Here is a 15325-nt window from a genome sequence, read left to right as displayed (position 1 = left end):
AAATAGTCATCTACTAGTTGACCAGCATGTTCTGTGAGTGAGCCATTGCCTGACACAATAGGTCTGCCTGGGGGGTGAGAGGCATTTTTATGTACCTTGGGTAAGGCATACAAGGTTGGTGTATGTGGGCTTTCGGTGTTAAGGAATTCCCATGTTGATTTTGAAATTGTACCATCATGATAGGCGCCTGCTATCAGATGTTGGTATCGAGTGATGGTCAGCTTTAAGTGTGTCTCAGTCACTTTTTTATGCCAGTTTTTGTTTTCTAGAAGTTTACCACTGATGTCATTTTTATTCTCTATTCAGAGTGGAGACCTGAGAGATCCTACAGTTGATGCTCAAGAAGAGTCTAAAAAGATGGATGAGCAGTATAAGAGTGCGATGAAGGAGTTTTTTGAAGGAGACGCGGATCTGTATAAGGTTTTCATGATGGAGCCACGTAATACCAGAAACCCACCAGAGAGATGTCCCCGTCCTCTGTATTCCCGGGATTCCACACAGGAAGGTCACACCATCCCCCACCATCATCAGGTAGATGAGGAACAATCACTGATAGTATCATTAGGATCTGTACATTATCTGCATTGTTACCATTGATGTCATTTTTATTCTATATTCAGAGTGGAGACCTGAGAGATCCTAAAGTTGAGGTTAAAGAAGAGATAAAAGAGGAGGATGATGAGGATGGGGTGATGGAGGAAGAACACACCATCCCCCACCATCATCAGGTAGATGAGGAACAATTATTGGTGGTTATGATTTATACACAAACATGTTTATTACAATGAATGTTTTATTATATATTCAGAGTGGAAACCTCGGGGATGATAATATTGATGTTAAAGAAGAGTATAAAGAGGAGGATGAGGAGTATGGAGTGATGGAGGAGTTTTCAGGAGGACACAAGGATATGATGGAGCCACCTAATACCAGGAACCCACCAGAGAGATGTCCCTGTCCTCTGTATTCCCGGGATTCCACACAGGAAGGTCACACCATCCCCCACTGTTACAAGGTCGGTGGGGCGGAACATCTAGAACATGGACTGGTGGAGATGATGGGCCAGATTCAGATAGGTCAGCGGATCTTTAGATCCGCGTAACCTATCTGATTTACGTTATGCCGCCGCAAGTTTTTGAGGCAAGTGTTTTATTCAGAAAGCACTTGCCTCTAAAGTTGCGGCGGCGTATCGTAAATCCCCCGGCGGAATTCAAATTTCGCGGCTAGGGGGCTTGTAGAATTGAAATCAGGCGCGTCCCCGCGCCGATCGAACAGCGCATGCGGCCGTCCGCAAATTTTCCCAGCGTGCATTGCTCCAAATGACGTCGCAAGGGCGTCATTGGTTTCGACGTTAACGTAAATTACGTCCGGCCGTATTCGCGAACGACTTACGCAAACGACGTAAAAAATTCAAAGCTCGGTGCGGGAACGACGGCCATACTTAACATAGGATACGTCGCACTTACCCCTCCTATAGCAGGGGTAACTTTCTGCCGGAAAAAGCCGAACGCAAACGACGTAAAAAAAAAATGCGCCGGGCGATCGTTCGTTTCTGAATCGGCGTAAATGCTCATTAGCATATTCAACGCGTAAAAGATACGGAAGCGCCACCTAGCGGCCGGCCAGGAATTGCAGCCTAAGATCCGACGGTGTAAGTCACTTACACCTGTCGGATCTTAGGGATATCTATGCGGAACCCGATTCTATGAATCAGGCGCATAGATACGACCGGCTGGACTCAGCGATACGACGGCGTTTATGGAGATACTCCATCGTATCTTCTTTCTGAATCCGGCCCGATGTGTGGATTTTGTATGTAAGTTTATATCTTACAGATGATCTTCTCTCTCATTCTCTTGGTTTAGAGTGGAGATCCAATCGATATAGAATTTGAGGTGAAATCAGAAGAAGAAGAGACGTATGTGAGGGATGATCAGCAGTCTATGGAGGAGGATGGAATAACGGGGACATTTATAGAGGAGGACACTCCTACAGAGATCAGCACAGGTGGGTCATTAACACTAAATCCATTCATACATACTCCTGACCCCATGCAAATGATGGGCCGAGCGCCAGGCAGATACGTATATCGAACGGCTCATGCTCACAATCACGTCAGAACTACTCCCTAAGATACGTCGGATCACTGCCTACGTCGTGATCGTAACCTACGCCTAGTCATATTCACGTCCTACGTAAAATACGTCGGCTTGTGTTCCCTGGTGCAGCCCTTTGCATGGATGCTGCCGAGTTTCACCTCCTTTATGGGGCATAACTTTACGCCGGACCGTATGACTTTACGCGCACTGCGCCGGACGGACGTACGTTCGTGAATCGGCGTATCTCCCTCATTTGCATATGTGAATAGAAAATCAATGGGAGCGCCAAATACGTCCAGCGTAAATATGCGCCCACTCTACGCCGGCGTAGGCAAGTTACGTCAGGCGGAAGAAGCCTATTTTCAGGCGTATCTTAGTTTCTGAGTCCGGGGCATAGATACGACGGCGCATATTTGCACTTACGCGGCGTATCTGGAGATACGTCAGCGCAAGTGCTTTGTGAATCCGGGCCATTGTATCTACACAATGCACAAACTGTTTCACACAAACACAAAAAAAAAGTGAAGAAAACACATACACACTTGTGAACAGTCCTCAAACTATGTCCATCTGATGTGTTGCATCCTGATTGGACTTCCTCAAAACTATATATGGTCTTCAGGATCAGTCCAGTCTTCATCTTGGTTGTTCTCCCCCCATCCTCACTCTCTGACCTCTGGTGGGGCTCAGCCCCGCTGTTATTCATGACTAAATCATGGACTAAATAAGGAAGTGCAGGACTTCTCGTGTTGGGAAGATGGCAATGAGTGATAGAGGGGGTGGGGACACTCGTCCTATAATCCCCTCATCACTGTCACTCCTATAAAAGACAGTTCTCGTTGTTTCCTCACTCTCTGACTAAGGTCCATGAATAAAGAAATGATCTGGTAGGAGGTCAGAGGACCCATTTACTAGTTACCTTGAGGGGGGAATTGTAAGATCCTCAGAGACAAAGCTGCCTGATGTGGGCGGAGTCCTGGTTTAGGGGAACCAATCAGCTCATGTCTAGTAATAATCTTTGTATTTCTATTTTAGTAGATGGACGGGAGATGAGGAAAACCTCAGAGGATTGTCTCACTTTGTCTCCAGACTGTAAAGTAGAAGATGAGGACATCACACAGTATAGTCCAGGAGAAAACCTGACTACCTCAAATGTCCATCCGACACCACACAGTGTAGATGGACCATCGTATTCCTCTTATCCTGAGGAACCTCAGACTGTGCGGGACGGTGCCGGACCATCGTATTCCTCTTATCCTGAGGAACTTCAGACTGTGCGGGACGGTGCCGGACCATCGTATTCCTCTTATCCTGAGGAACCTCAGACTGTGAGGGACGGTGCCAGACCATCGTATTCCTCTTATCCTGAGGAACCTCAGACTGTGCGGGACGGTGCCGGACCATTGTATTCCTCTTATCCTGAGGAACCTCAGACTGTGCGGGACGGTGCCGGACCATCGTATTCCTCTTATCCTGAGGAACCTCAGACTGTGCGGGATGGTGCCGGACCATCGTATTCCTCTTATCCCGAGGAACCTCAGACTGTGCGGGACGGTGCCGGACCATCGTATTTCTCTTATCCTCAGGAACCTCAGACTGTGCGGGACGGTGCCGGACCATCGTATTCCTCTTATCCTGAGGAACCTCAGGCTGTGCGGGACGGTGCCGGACCATCGTATTCCTCTTATCCTGAGGAACCTCAGACTGTGCGGGACGGTGCCGGACCATCGTATTCCTCTTATCCTGAGGAACCTCAGACTGTCCGGGACGGTGCCGGACCATCATATTCGTCTTATCCTGAGGAACCTCAGACTGTGCGGGACTGTGCCCGACCATCGTATTCCTCTTATCCTGAGGAACCTCAGACTGTGCGGGACGGTGCTGTTCTTCCAACAGATAAGAGGTTTTCCTGTACCGAGTGCGGGAAGTGTTTCAATTTTAAATTCAATCTTGATGAGCATAAAAGATCTCACACAGTTAAGGAGCAGCATTCCTGTCCTGAGTGCGGGAAACATTTTTTAAGGAAAGCCAATCTTTCCAATCATCTGAGATCTCACACAGAAAAAAAATCTCACACAGAAGAAGAAAAGCCATTTTCTTGTCCTCAGTGCGGGAAATGTTTTTTAAGGAAAGCCAATCTTTCCAATCATCTGAGATCTCACACAGAAGAAGAAAAGCCATTTTCTTGTTCTGAGTGCGGGAAATGTTTTTTACAAAAATCATTTCTTGTCACACATCAAATGTCTCACACGGGGGAGAGGCCGTATTCCTGTTCTGAGTGCGGGAAATGTTTTGCACAGAAGTCCTATCTTTTTATACACCAGAGATATCACACAGGTGAGAAACCGTATTCCTGTTCTGAGTGCGGGAAATGTTTTGCACAGAAGTGTTATCTTTTTATACATCGGAGATCTCACACAGGTGAGAAACCGTATTCCTGTTCTGAATGCGGGAAATGTTTCGTACAAAAATCAACCCTTGTCTCGCATCAGAGGGCTCACATTGGGGAAAAGCCGTATTCTTGTTCTGAGTGCGGGAAATGTTTTCTAGAAAAATCACAACTTGCCCTACATCAGAGATGTCACACGGGAGAGAAGCCATATTTCTGTCCTGAGTGCGGGAAGCGTTTTTCCAGAAATTCCTATCTTTCCAGACATCAGAGATCTCACAGGGGGGAGAAGCCGTATGCCTGTGCTGAGTGCGGTAAATTTTTTTCATTTAAGTCCAGTCTTTCCACACATCAGAGATCTCACACGGGGGAGAAGCCTTTTTCCTGTTCTGAGTGCGGGAAATGTTTTTCATATAAGTACCATCTTTCCATACATCAGAGATCACACACGGGTGAGAAGCCGTATTCCTGTCCTGAGTGAGGGAAATGTTCCTCACTGAAGTCCTGTCTTCCTGTACATCAGGGGTCCCACACAACCCTCGAGGTGTATTAGTGAGTGCGGGAAATGTCTTGTATATGAATGTTGCTGGACATGTGGGGAAGAAGCACACCCTGATATACACCTCAGATATACTCCATGGCTGATCTTCATCATGTAAGAAACACTTCATAAGGAGATCAGAGATCACCAAAGACATGGATGAAGTGCTGTACCGTGTTGGCCATTGATAGCAGGAGAAAAATAAAAATTGAGTCATTACCTCTCATTGGCTGAGTACATTTTTTGGTATGGAGACTTGGAGGTCTGTTTTCTCAAGTCGTCTTCCAGGACGAAACACGTTAACCCCACCACTTAAAAGGCGGTCCTCTAAGCTTTTTAAAATAAAAATTGAGTCATTCCCTCTCATTGGCTGAGTACATTTTGTGGTGTGGAGACTAAAGCCCCGTATACACGGTCGGACCTGTGTCCGAGAAAAATCACATCGGAATTCCGACAGAATTCCATAGTAGTAAAAGAGAACATGTTCCCTATCTAAAATCCGACAGGAATTTCCGATGGGGCATACACACGTTCGGAATTTCAGATGGAAAGAGTCTGACTGACTTTTTCCATCGGAAATTCCGAACGTGTGTACGGGGCATTAGAGGTCTATTGTTCTTTTGCAAGAGGTCTGTTTTCTCAGGTCGCCTTTCAGGACGAAACACGCTAACCCACCACTTAAAAGGCGGCCCTCTAGGCCTTTTAAAATAAAAAATGGAGTCATCACCTCTCATTGGCTGAGGACATTTTGTGGTATGGAGACTTAGAGGTCCATTATTCTCTTGCAAGAGGTCTATTTTCTCAAGTCGTCTTCCAGGACAAAACACGTTAACTAACCCCACCACTTAAAAAGTGGCCATCAAAAATAATGGACTAATAACCCCCCATATGTTAGCATTTTGTTGTGACAGGTTCTCTTTAATGAGAGTCTATTAGGTCCCTCGCGTCTCTCCTGCCCTTCACTGAAGATAATGAAGAGCAGACTGGGCTCCATTCACAGCTTCTCCATCCACAGTGGCCAGGAATGATGGAACTAAACCCGCAAGTGACCCAATACACTTCATTCTAGCTAGGGATGATCAGCGAGTGGATGTTCTCTGGTCTCTCTCTCCTCTACCTAACAGCACCCACCATGCCAATACTGGGCCAGCAGGTGGGATATCGAAAGCCAGGCAACATGGTGAGGAGTCTAGGAAAGTCATCTAGTGGCTGTATAGCGTTTACAAACCTCCCCATGATGTCTGAGAGTGCATTTGTTCTTCACCAGCATGTTCCAGAAGGGCACTGCTGGTCTCTTTTGCCACATACACACGGTCGGAATTTCCTATGGAAAAAGTCAGACGGAATTTTTCATCGGACATTCCGACCGTGTGTATGCCCCATCGGACTTTTTCCGTCGGAAATTCTGACGGACTTAGAAAGTGAACATGTTCTCTTTTTTTCCGACGGAAAAAATTTCAATGGGAAATTCCGTTCGTCTGTATGGAATTCCGACAGAGAAAAAAAAACACGCATGCTCGGAAACAATTTGACGCATGCTTGGAAGCATTGAACTTAATTTTCTTGGCTCGTCGTAGTGTTGTATGTCACCGCGTTCTTGACGGTTGAAAGTTCAGAGAACTTTTCTGTGACCGTGTGTCTGCAAGACAAGCTTGAGCGGAATTCAGTCGGAAAAAACATCCAGGGTTTTTCCGACGTGTGTACGAGGCATTAGAGTAGGTAAAAACGTATAGGTAGATTCAGGTAGAGTTAGGCCGGCTTATCAGTAGATAAGCCGACCTAACTCAGAATCTACGCCGACCTATGTTTAAGCGTATGCTCAAACAGAGATACGCTTAAACATATCTAAGATACGACGGCTTGCGCCGTCCTATCTTAGATTGCAATATTTTGGATGGCCGCTAGGTGGCGCTTCCATTGCGGTCGGCGTAGAATATGTAAATGAGGGGATACGCCGATTCACGAACGTACGCCCGGCCGCCGCAGTCGATTTACACCGTTTCCGTAAGGCATTAGCAGGCCTAAAGTTATTCCACCTATTAGGTGGAATAACAATGTTAAAGTATGGCCGCCGTTCCCGCCGCGAGATTCAAATTTTTTACGTCGTTTGCGTAAGTCGTCCACGAATCAGGATTTATGTCGTTTACGTCCACGTCAAAATCAATAGGCCTGTGCGGCGTACGTAGCCACAATGCACACTGGGAAATGTAGGTGCCCGGCGCATGCGCAGTTAAAAAAAAACTTAAAAAACGTGAGGTCAAGCTTCATTACCATCAAACACGCCCCCCTCCAACACATTTGAATTTGGCGCCCTTACGCCCGCCCGCTTTAGGCTACGCCGCCGTATATTAGCAGGCAAATATATTGAGAATCATGTACTAGCCTAGCTAATTTACGGCGGCGTAGCCTAAACAGGCTAAGCTACCCCGCCGCAAGTTTAGGCAGATGTACTTGAATCTACCTATTAGTTTAGCTCAAGGCTAAGCCTGAGCTATGGAAGCTGGGTCAGGGTTTACTAGAGGTCAGGGCTGGGTGACTCAACCTGATAGCTCTCTGGTGCCTCCCCCTGGTCTAGAAGGTTGGAGAATCTTCTAGAATTAGTGGGTGAAGGTTAGGACGAGCTGCCTTGAATATTTATGGAGCCTCAGCCAATCCTCAGAGTCTGTCTGGAAGGGAGCTGAGACCACTGCGTAGTGTTGTACTTCACTGCATTTTTAAAGGTCGGAATTTCGTGTGTATGCAAGACAGCTTGAGCGGAATTCCGTCGGAATAACCCGTCAGAGTTTATTCAGACGGAAAAAACGGTTGTGTGTACGAGGAATTTGACAAATGATTACACCATTGTATGTAGGTTGTGGAAGGTTTCTCGTAATTTTCACCATTGGCCATACCTGTAAAATATCTAATCCTCAGGTTTGCCGATACTTTGATACCGGATTGGTAATTTCATAGATTTCCATCACCAGGAATGAGATGAGGGAGGATCCATATCGTGTCCAATCATGAAGCAGATTTCTGGCCTCACTCACAGCTTTACTGTCAGATCTAAGGAAGGGATCCACCAATGTGCTCCAGGCAGTACTGTACAGGGCCAAAGTATTTTTTTTTTTCCTGAGGGGGGGGTTCAGTCCTGCGTACCTCGAGGAAAATAAATAGGCGGTGAATTGGGGGTGTGGTAAAATCGCAGTGGGATGGGTTTAAAATGTGAACCTACTCATCGTGCGCAAGAGTACATATTCCACAGGTCTTGTACCCACAAAATAGACGTTAATGACTGAGTCACAATGCAAAGTCATGGAGACACACATAAACCTCAGCACAATCATTGGTAAAAATGGAATTCTTCCATTAGATATGCTTTTCTACGCACAGCCGACCTTCAGGAAGATCTTCAATAACATCCTGACCACTGAGCAACCAGCAACTGTTCTGCAATATGGCATAAATGATGCAGAGGTCAGAAACATATCATATACAGTCCAGGGTACAGAGTGCAGAGGTCAGGAGTATATTATATACAGTCCAGGGTGCAGAGGTCAGGAGTATATTATATACAGCCTGGGATACAAAGTGCAGTGGTATGGAGTATATCATATACCAGGGTTTGACGAAATACGGGCACTAGGTCGCAATTGCAACTAGAATTAGCGACCTAGGGAAGGAAGCATAGGCCTGCAGAAGTGCGCAAAGCCGCGGCCTCAATTACCGGCCGGCGCAGCCCGACGCGATCGCGAGGTGGGGGGCTCACGGAGACACAGGATACCCCATCCTGTGTCTCCGTGCACCCCCACCTTGCGATCGCACTGGGCCACGCCGGTAATTGAGGCCGCGCCTTTGCGGCCTTCTGCAGGCCTATGCTTCCTTCTGTGATCTGGCGCCATCTTGTGGTGGCTGTTGGTATGACAGACAAGACAACCAGCAATGCTAATGGAGCTTCCCCTGCATGTTTTAAGTTACAGGGGAGGTCTAGTGCTAGAATTATTGCTCTCGCTCTACCAATCGCGGTGATACCTCACGTGTGGTTTGAACACTGTTTAAATAGGCGGGCGCTACTCACGTATGTGTTCGCTTCTGCGCGCAAGCTCGGCGGTACGGGGCGCGTTTCTAGCTCCTAACTTTTTTAGCTGGCTTCTAGATTCCAAGCAAATTTGTCAAACCCTGTCATATACAGCCCAGGGTACAGCGTGCAGTGGTCAGGAGTATATCATATACAGCCCAGGGTACAGAGTCTAGTGGTCAGAACACACAGCCAAAGTTTGAATTGAACGATCGGCTCACCCCTTCTCTTAAAAGTTCACCTTTTCGGGGAGAATTACACTTTACTTCCACGTTACTTACATCTTGAAATGGATTTTCAGATTCCATCACTTCCTGTAGTTTGTATCAGCATTCACTTCCTATTAGGTCATCTCCCAGAAGCCTTCACTTCTTTGTTACATCACAGAAGTGGGCGGGATAAGGCGTGTTCACCACTCTGGACCACACCTCCCTCAATACAATACCACCTTCCACCCACTTCCTGTACAATCTCATTTAGATCTCCCATCAGTTATGTAGTACAAGGGCCTGTCTGATTGGATACAAATTGAATGGATTGGTCAGGTGGGCCCTCCTATTCCATAGTTCTGGTAATTCTAAAGAAAATTGTACAGAGATTGTGCAATAAGATTGCATAGTGTATGGTCATCTATATACAAGTACATAGTAGGCTGACCAGGTGTGCCGGATTGCCCTGGACAGTCTCGCATTTTGCAGGGTCTGTCCCGGGCACCTTCATCCCAGGACAATACAGTGTCCCAGAATGAAACTGACACAGCCACCCCCCCAGGCCGATCTGATGCCCCCAAAAAAGGCCTCCAGGGGTCTTGGCCGGCCAGGACAAGTACTGCAAGTAAGTGAAGTGGTGATGCGGCAGCCTTTTTCAGGGCGTGATCAGTGCTTCTGGGTAGAGTGCGCACCCGCCGCACCGGCTGTGCTGTGATTTGGTATATCACAAGCTAATTTTTTTTTTGGGGGGGGGGGGGGGATCCCTGAATAGCAGTTTGGAAATGTGGTCACCCTAGTACATAGGAGGGAGTGGGCAGAGACACTCAGTAGTTGTCCCTTACATTGATGACCAATGGTAGAAGAACCCATTTATATCAGTGGTCAGTGTAGTGGTCCCTTACATTGGTGACCAATAGGAAAAGGATCCCCTTATATCAGTGGTCAGTGTAGTGGTCCCTTACATTGGTGACCAATAGGAAAAGGATCCCCTTATATTAGTGCAGCGCCCCCTTGCTTTCAACATGGGCACTACGCTAAAGTTAATCTGGAGTGGGAGAGTTACTTTGCTACCATTCAGGATTTGTTCAAATTTCGGGACCCCTGTCATTCCAGAATTGTCCACTGGGTCAGTCTGCGGTCCAGGGATACAGTGCCATTCCTGGTCAGCAGTTGGCGCTAGAGGGGTTCTGGCAGAGCAGCCAATTAGAGGAGTTTTTCCCTCGCAAGGCATGCTGGGGGAGAGTATATCTGGGACAGGTGTCATGTGTTCCAGAGTCTTCGCAGGGTCCCCGTTCCAGGTGCGGTACCCACCTTCAGGGTACGCGCATCCATGGACCCTGCCAGCACGGCCCACCTGGCCAAAGCTCAAGGCTGCATTGAACCTCATCCGGAGGTGAAAAGGGACTCCAGTGTTTCCCTGTCTGGGATCGGGTGTCCGGACCACTGACAGGTATGCTTGCTGTCATACGGGGGCCTGTTTAGGAAAAAGTCTACTGGGAGGAGTTGCTCGTTATTCACCTAAGTCCTTTATTGAAGTTGGCCTGTGGCCGAAGCCCTAGAGCCGGGTCTGTGAGACACACCTGTTCCTCCCAGACAGTTCAAAGTGACACTTCGGCTGCCAGGCCTATCATAGGGGTCTGTCCGGGGGCACTTTACCCACTCCAAGTAGAGTGGCGACGAGTTACAGAAGTTGATACTATACAGAGTAGTACTGACTACTCCATTGATATCCAGGCCTGATACCGCAAAGTTCTCTCCTTCTATCCTTTCATCAACCTTGTCCTTCCAAAATGATGTTGACGTTGGCCGTGTTGGCCTAGAACTAAAGTATTGAAAACCCTTCAGTCGCTGTCTGGACCTTCGCTCACTATTTGTTCCACCACTGCACCCCTCGAGCCATGTCAGGGTAACTTAATTTGCCGATCCCAAATTAATCAGCGGCTCCTTCGGGGGTGAGCGCTACATTAGTGGTCCCTTACATTGGTGACCAATAAGAAAAGGATCCCCTTATATTAGTGGTCAGTGGTCCCTTACATTGGTGACCAATGAAGGCGGACCCCCTTATATTGTCGTCAGTCAGAAGACTGAACCCCTTACAGATGATTGATGTCAGTTGTTACTGAGAGACAGAAATTGTCCATTGCTTAAGGAACCCCTAGAACCCTTTGGAGGAACCCTGGCTGAGAAAGGCTGGAATAGGCTGTAATATATTTCTCTCCCCCTTGGTGGGAGTGGAGATGACCCATCTATAAGGATATACAATACATACACACACACACAGCATAAGGCCGTTGATCTGCCAAGCTGGTTCCAGCTATCGTGGAAGTTCCTGCGCAGGCGCAATCTGATCTGCCGAGATGGTTCCGGCTAACGGGAAAGTTCCTTCAAGGACTGCGCAGGCGCAAACTTGCCGACGGAAATCTCCGAACCTCGGCCGGCATCCAGGGCGACATGGATTTCGAAGGTAAGTGGCCTCTTTTTTTAACATCCTTCAATCCACGGGGATGTTAAAGAATGAGCCTGGATGCCGGGAGATGGTTCGGAGATTTCCGTTGGCAATTTTGCGCCTGCGCAGTCCTTGAAGGAACTTCCCCGTTAGGGGAACCTTTAGGACAAGTCACAGTGTTCACGCTATGAGATGTTTTTTGGGAGTATAATTCCAATTACCTCAACTAGGTGGTGATCTCACTTCTACCATTGAGACAGCAAGTCTCTATGGAAGACAGGAAGTGATGTCAGATACAAAAAGGAAGTTCCAGATGAGAGGTGAGTCGGGAGGAAGTAGAGAGGAGACATCGCTGGAAGACGCAGCAGAGGAGGTAATAAGATCTTATCTTCTATTTACACCCAGTAACCCCGTCATGTCCGTCCTCTTCCTCCATAGTCACTGTGACGTCTTTTATCTCCAGCAGATGATGATACACACATATATAGTGTGGAGACCTAGATTAACCCCTTCAGGGGCAGAACATTCCCCCACTTTAGGGTTGCCACCTCATCCCTTTAAAACAGAACACATATTAATTACACAGGTTCTGTGGCTGATTAAGGTGGTAATTAGACTCATTTGGTTCCTTACCTGCATTAAATTAGACTCAGAACCTGTGTAATTCATATGTGTTCTGTTTTAAAGGGATGAGGTGGCAACCCTACCCCACTTATATATATATATATATACACATATTCATTATCAATTATCATCCTTAACTGTCTAGACAGAAACCTGTATAGATCAAATGAGGGCACGAGTCAGGATGGAGGAGGACCGAAGTTACATAACTGAGAAGATACTAAACCTCACCCTGGAGATCATCTACCTGCTGACCAGAGAGGTGAGGAGGATTCTGGGAGGTCACATGACATCACTCTTATCTCTATTAATAATACACAGACCTGACCGGAGAGGTGAGGAGGATTCTGGGAGGTCACATGACATCACTCTTATCTCTATTAATAATACACAGACCTGACCGGAGAGGTGAGGAGGATTCTGGGAGGTCACATGACATCACTCTTATCTCTATTAATAAAACACAGACCTGACCGGAGGGGTGAGGAGGATTCTGGGAGGTCACATGACATCACTCTTATCTCTATTAATAAAACACAGACTTGACCGGAGAGGTGAGGAGGATTCTGGAATTCTAACATGATATTCCTATTGGTTCTCCAATACAGAGATTTCCTCTTGCGAAGTCAGGTGATCATATGAGCATCACAGTGCCTCCATGTGACTCCCTAAAACCCGAGAGACACAACATGGAGAAGATTCTAGAAGTCACCAAGAAGATGATGGAGCTGCTGACAGGAGAGGTGAGGAGGATTCTGGGAATTCTGGGACATTATCCAGTAACAGACAAGGGGTGTGTCTGGATGGTGACTGTATCATTGTGTGTGTCAGGTTCCTATAAGGTGTCAGGATGTCACTGTCTATTTCTCCATGGAGGAGTGGGAGTATTTAGAAGGACACAAGGATCTTTACAAGGACGTCATGATGGACAATCAGCCGCCCCTCACATCACCGGGTAAGAGGAGACTTTATTGTAAAGGAGAGAGCAGTACGGAGGCTCCACCTAGATCCCCCATCATCTGATAAACACATAGAAACAATGTATTCAGTCAGTGTGTGTGTTTCCTACAGATGGATCCAGTAATGGGAACCCACCAGAGAGATGTCCCCGTCCTCTGTATTCCCGGGATTCCACACAGGAAGGTCACACCATCCCCCACCATCATCAGGTAGATGAGGAACAATCACTGATAGTATCATTAGGATCTGTACATTATCTGCATTGTTACCATTGATGTCATTTTTATTCTATATTCAGAGTGGAGACCTGAGAGATCCTAAAGTTGAGGTTAAAGAAGAGATAAAGAGGAGGATGATGAGGATGGGGTGATGGAGGAAGAACACAAAGATCTGTACCAGGACACCATGGTGGAGTCATCCAGCTACAGAAACCCACCAGAGAGATGTCCCCGTCCTCTGTATTCCCGGGATTCCACACAGGAAGGTCACACCATCCCCCACTGTACAAGGTCGGTGGGACGGAGGTCATAGAACACAGGACTGGTGGAGATGATGTGTGGATTTTGTATGTAAGTTTATATCTTACAGATGATATTCTCTCTCATTCTCTTGGTTTAGAGTGGAGATCCAATCGATATAGAATTTGAGGTGAAATCAGAAGAAGAAGAGACGTATGTGAGGGATGATCAGCAGTCTATGGAGGAGGATGGAATAACGGGGACATTTATAGAGGAGGACACTCCTACAGAGATCAGCACAGGTGGGTCATTAACACTAAATCCATTCCTACATACTCCTGACCCCTGCACTATATACTATATGCTGTACATTCTTAAACATAACAGTGCAGCGTTCCTCGTGAACAAACCCTAAATGCTGGAAACGGACTATAAAAGTGTCTCTCTCATTAAAGTGCAGAAATAATTCATTGGTGAGACAAAATATAATGATATAATATATGTGCTCCTTTATGCTCAAATATTAAAGATATTGGGGCAGATCCACAAAAGAATTACGCCGGCGTATCTTTTGATACGCTGCATACTTTTAAAGTTCCTGCGTCGTATCTTTGTTTTGTATCTACAAAACAAGATACGACGGCATCTGGGATCGATCCAACAGGCGTACGTCTTAGTACGCCGTCGGATCTTAGGTGCATTTTTTCCGCCGGCCGCTAGGTGGCGTTTCCGTCCATTTACACGTCGAGTATGCAAATGAGCTAGTTACGGCGATCCACGAACGTACGTCCGGCCGGCGCATTTTTTTACGTCGTTTGCGTTCGGCTTTTTCCGGCGTATAGTTAAAGCTGCTATATGGTGGCGTACTCAATGTTAAGTATGGCCGTCGTTCCCGCGTCGAAATTTGAATTTTTTGCGTAAGTCGTTCGCGAATAGGGATTTGCGTAGAATGACGTCAGCGTCGGAAGCATTGGCTTGTTCCGGTTAAATTTCCAGCATGCGCACTGGCATACCCCCACGGACGGCGCATGCGCCGTTCAAAAAAAAAAGTTGTTTGCGTCGGGTCACAACGTATTTTACATAAAACACGCCCCCATCACAGCCATTTGAATTCCGCGCCTTTACGCCGCCAAAGACACACTACGCCGCCGTAACTTACGGCGCAAATTCTTTGAGGATTCGGAAAAAAAAAAGTTACGGCGGCGTAGTGTATCCTAGATACGCTACGCCCGGCGGAGAGAAGCGCCGAGGTACGTGGATCTGCCCCATTATATCTACACAATGCACCAACTGTTTCACACAAACACACAAAAAAGTGAAAAAAACACATACACACTTGTGAACAGTCCTCAAACTATGCCCATCTGATGTGTTGCATCCTGATTGGACTTCCTCAAAACTATATATGGTCTTCAGGATCAGTCCAGTCTTCATCTTGGTTGTTCTCCCCATCCTCACTCTCTGACCTCTGGTGGGGCTCAGCCCTGCTGTTATTCATGACTAAATCATGGACTAAATAAGGAAGTGCAGGACTTCTTGTGT

General features: G+C 46.9%; 1 protein-coding gene across 1 annotated transcript in view; it reads left to right on the top strand.

Annotated features, from left to right (window-relative positions):
* Nucleotides 1-15325, top strand: part of LOC120910656 (oocyte zinc finger protein XlCOF22-like) — a 54215-nt gene that overhangs the window by 13831 nt on the left and 25059 nt on the right. The window contains exons 3-4 of the mRNA XM_040322410.1: nucleotides 307-439; nucleotides 8382-8485. Coding sequence (XP_040178344.1) covers nucleotides 307-439; nucleotides 8382-8485 — 237 coding nt within the window. The remainder of the gene's footprint in view (nucleotides 1-306; nucleotides 440-8381; nucleotides 8486-15325) is intronic.

The sequence above is a fragment of the Rana temporaria genome, chromosome 8 (genome assembly GCF_905171775.1).
Source record: "Rana temporaria chromosome 8, aRanTem1.1, whole genome shotgun sequence".
Classification (NCBI taxonomy): Eukaryota; Metazoa; Chordata; class Amphibia; order Anura; family Ranidae; genus Rana; species Rana temporaria.
This window is presented reverse-complemented; position numbering and strand designations above follow the sequence as displayed.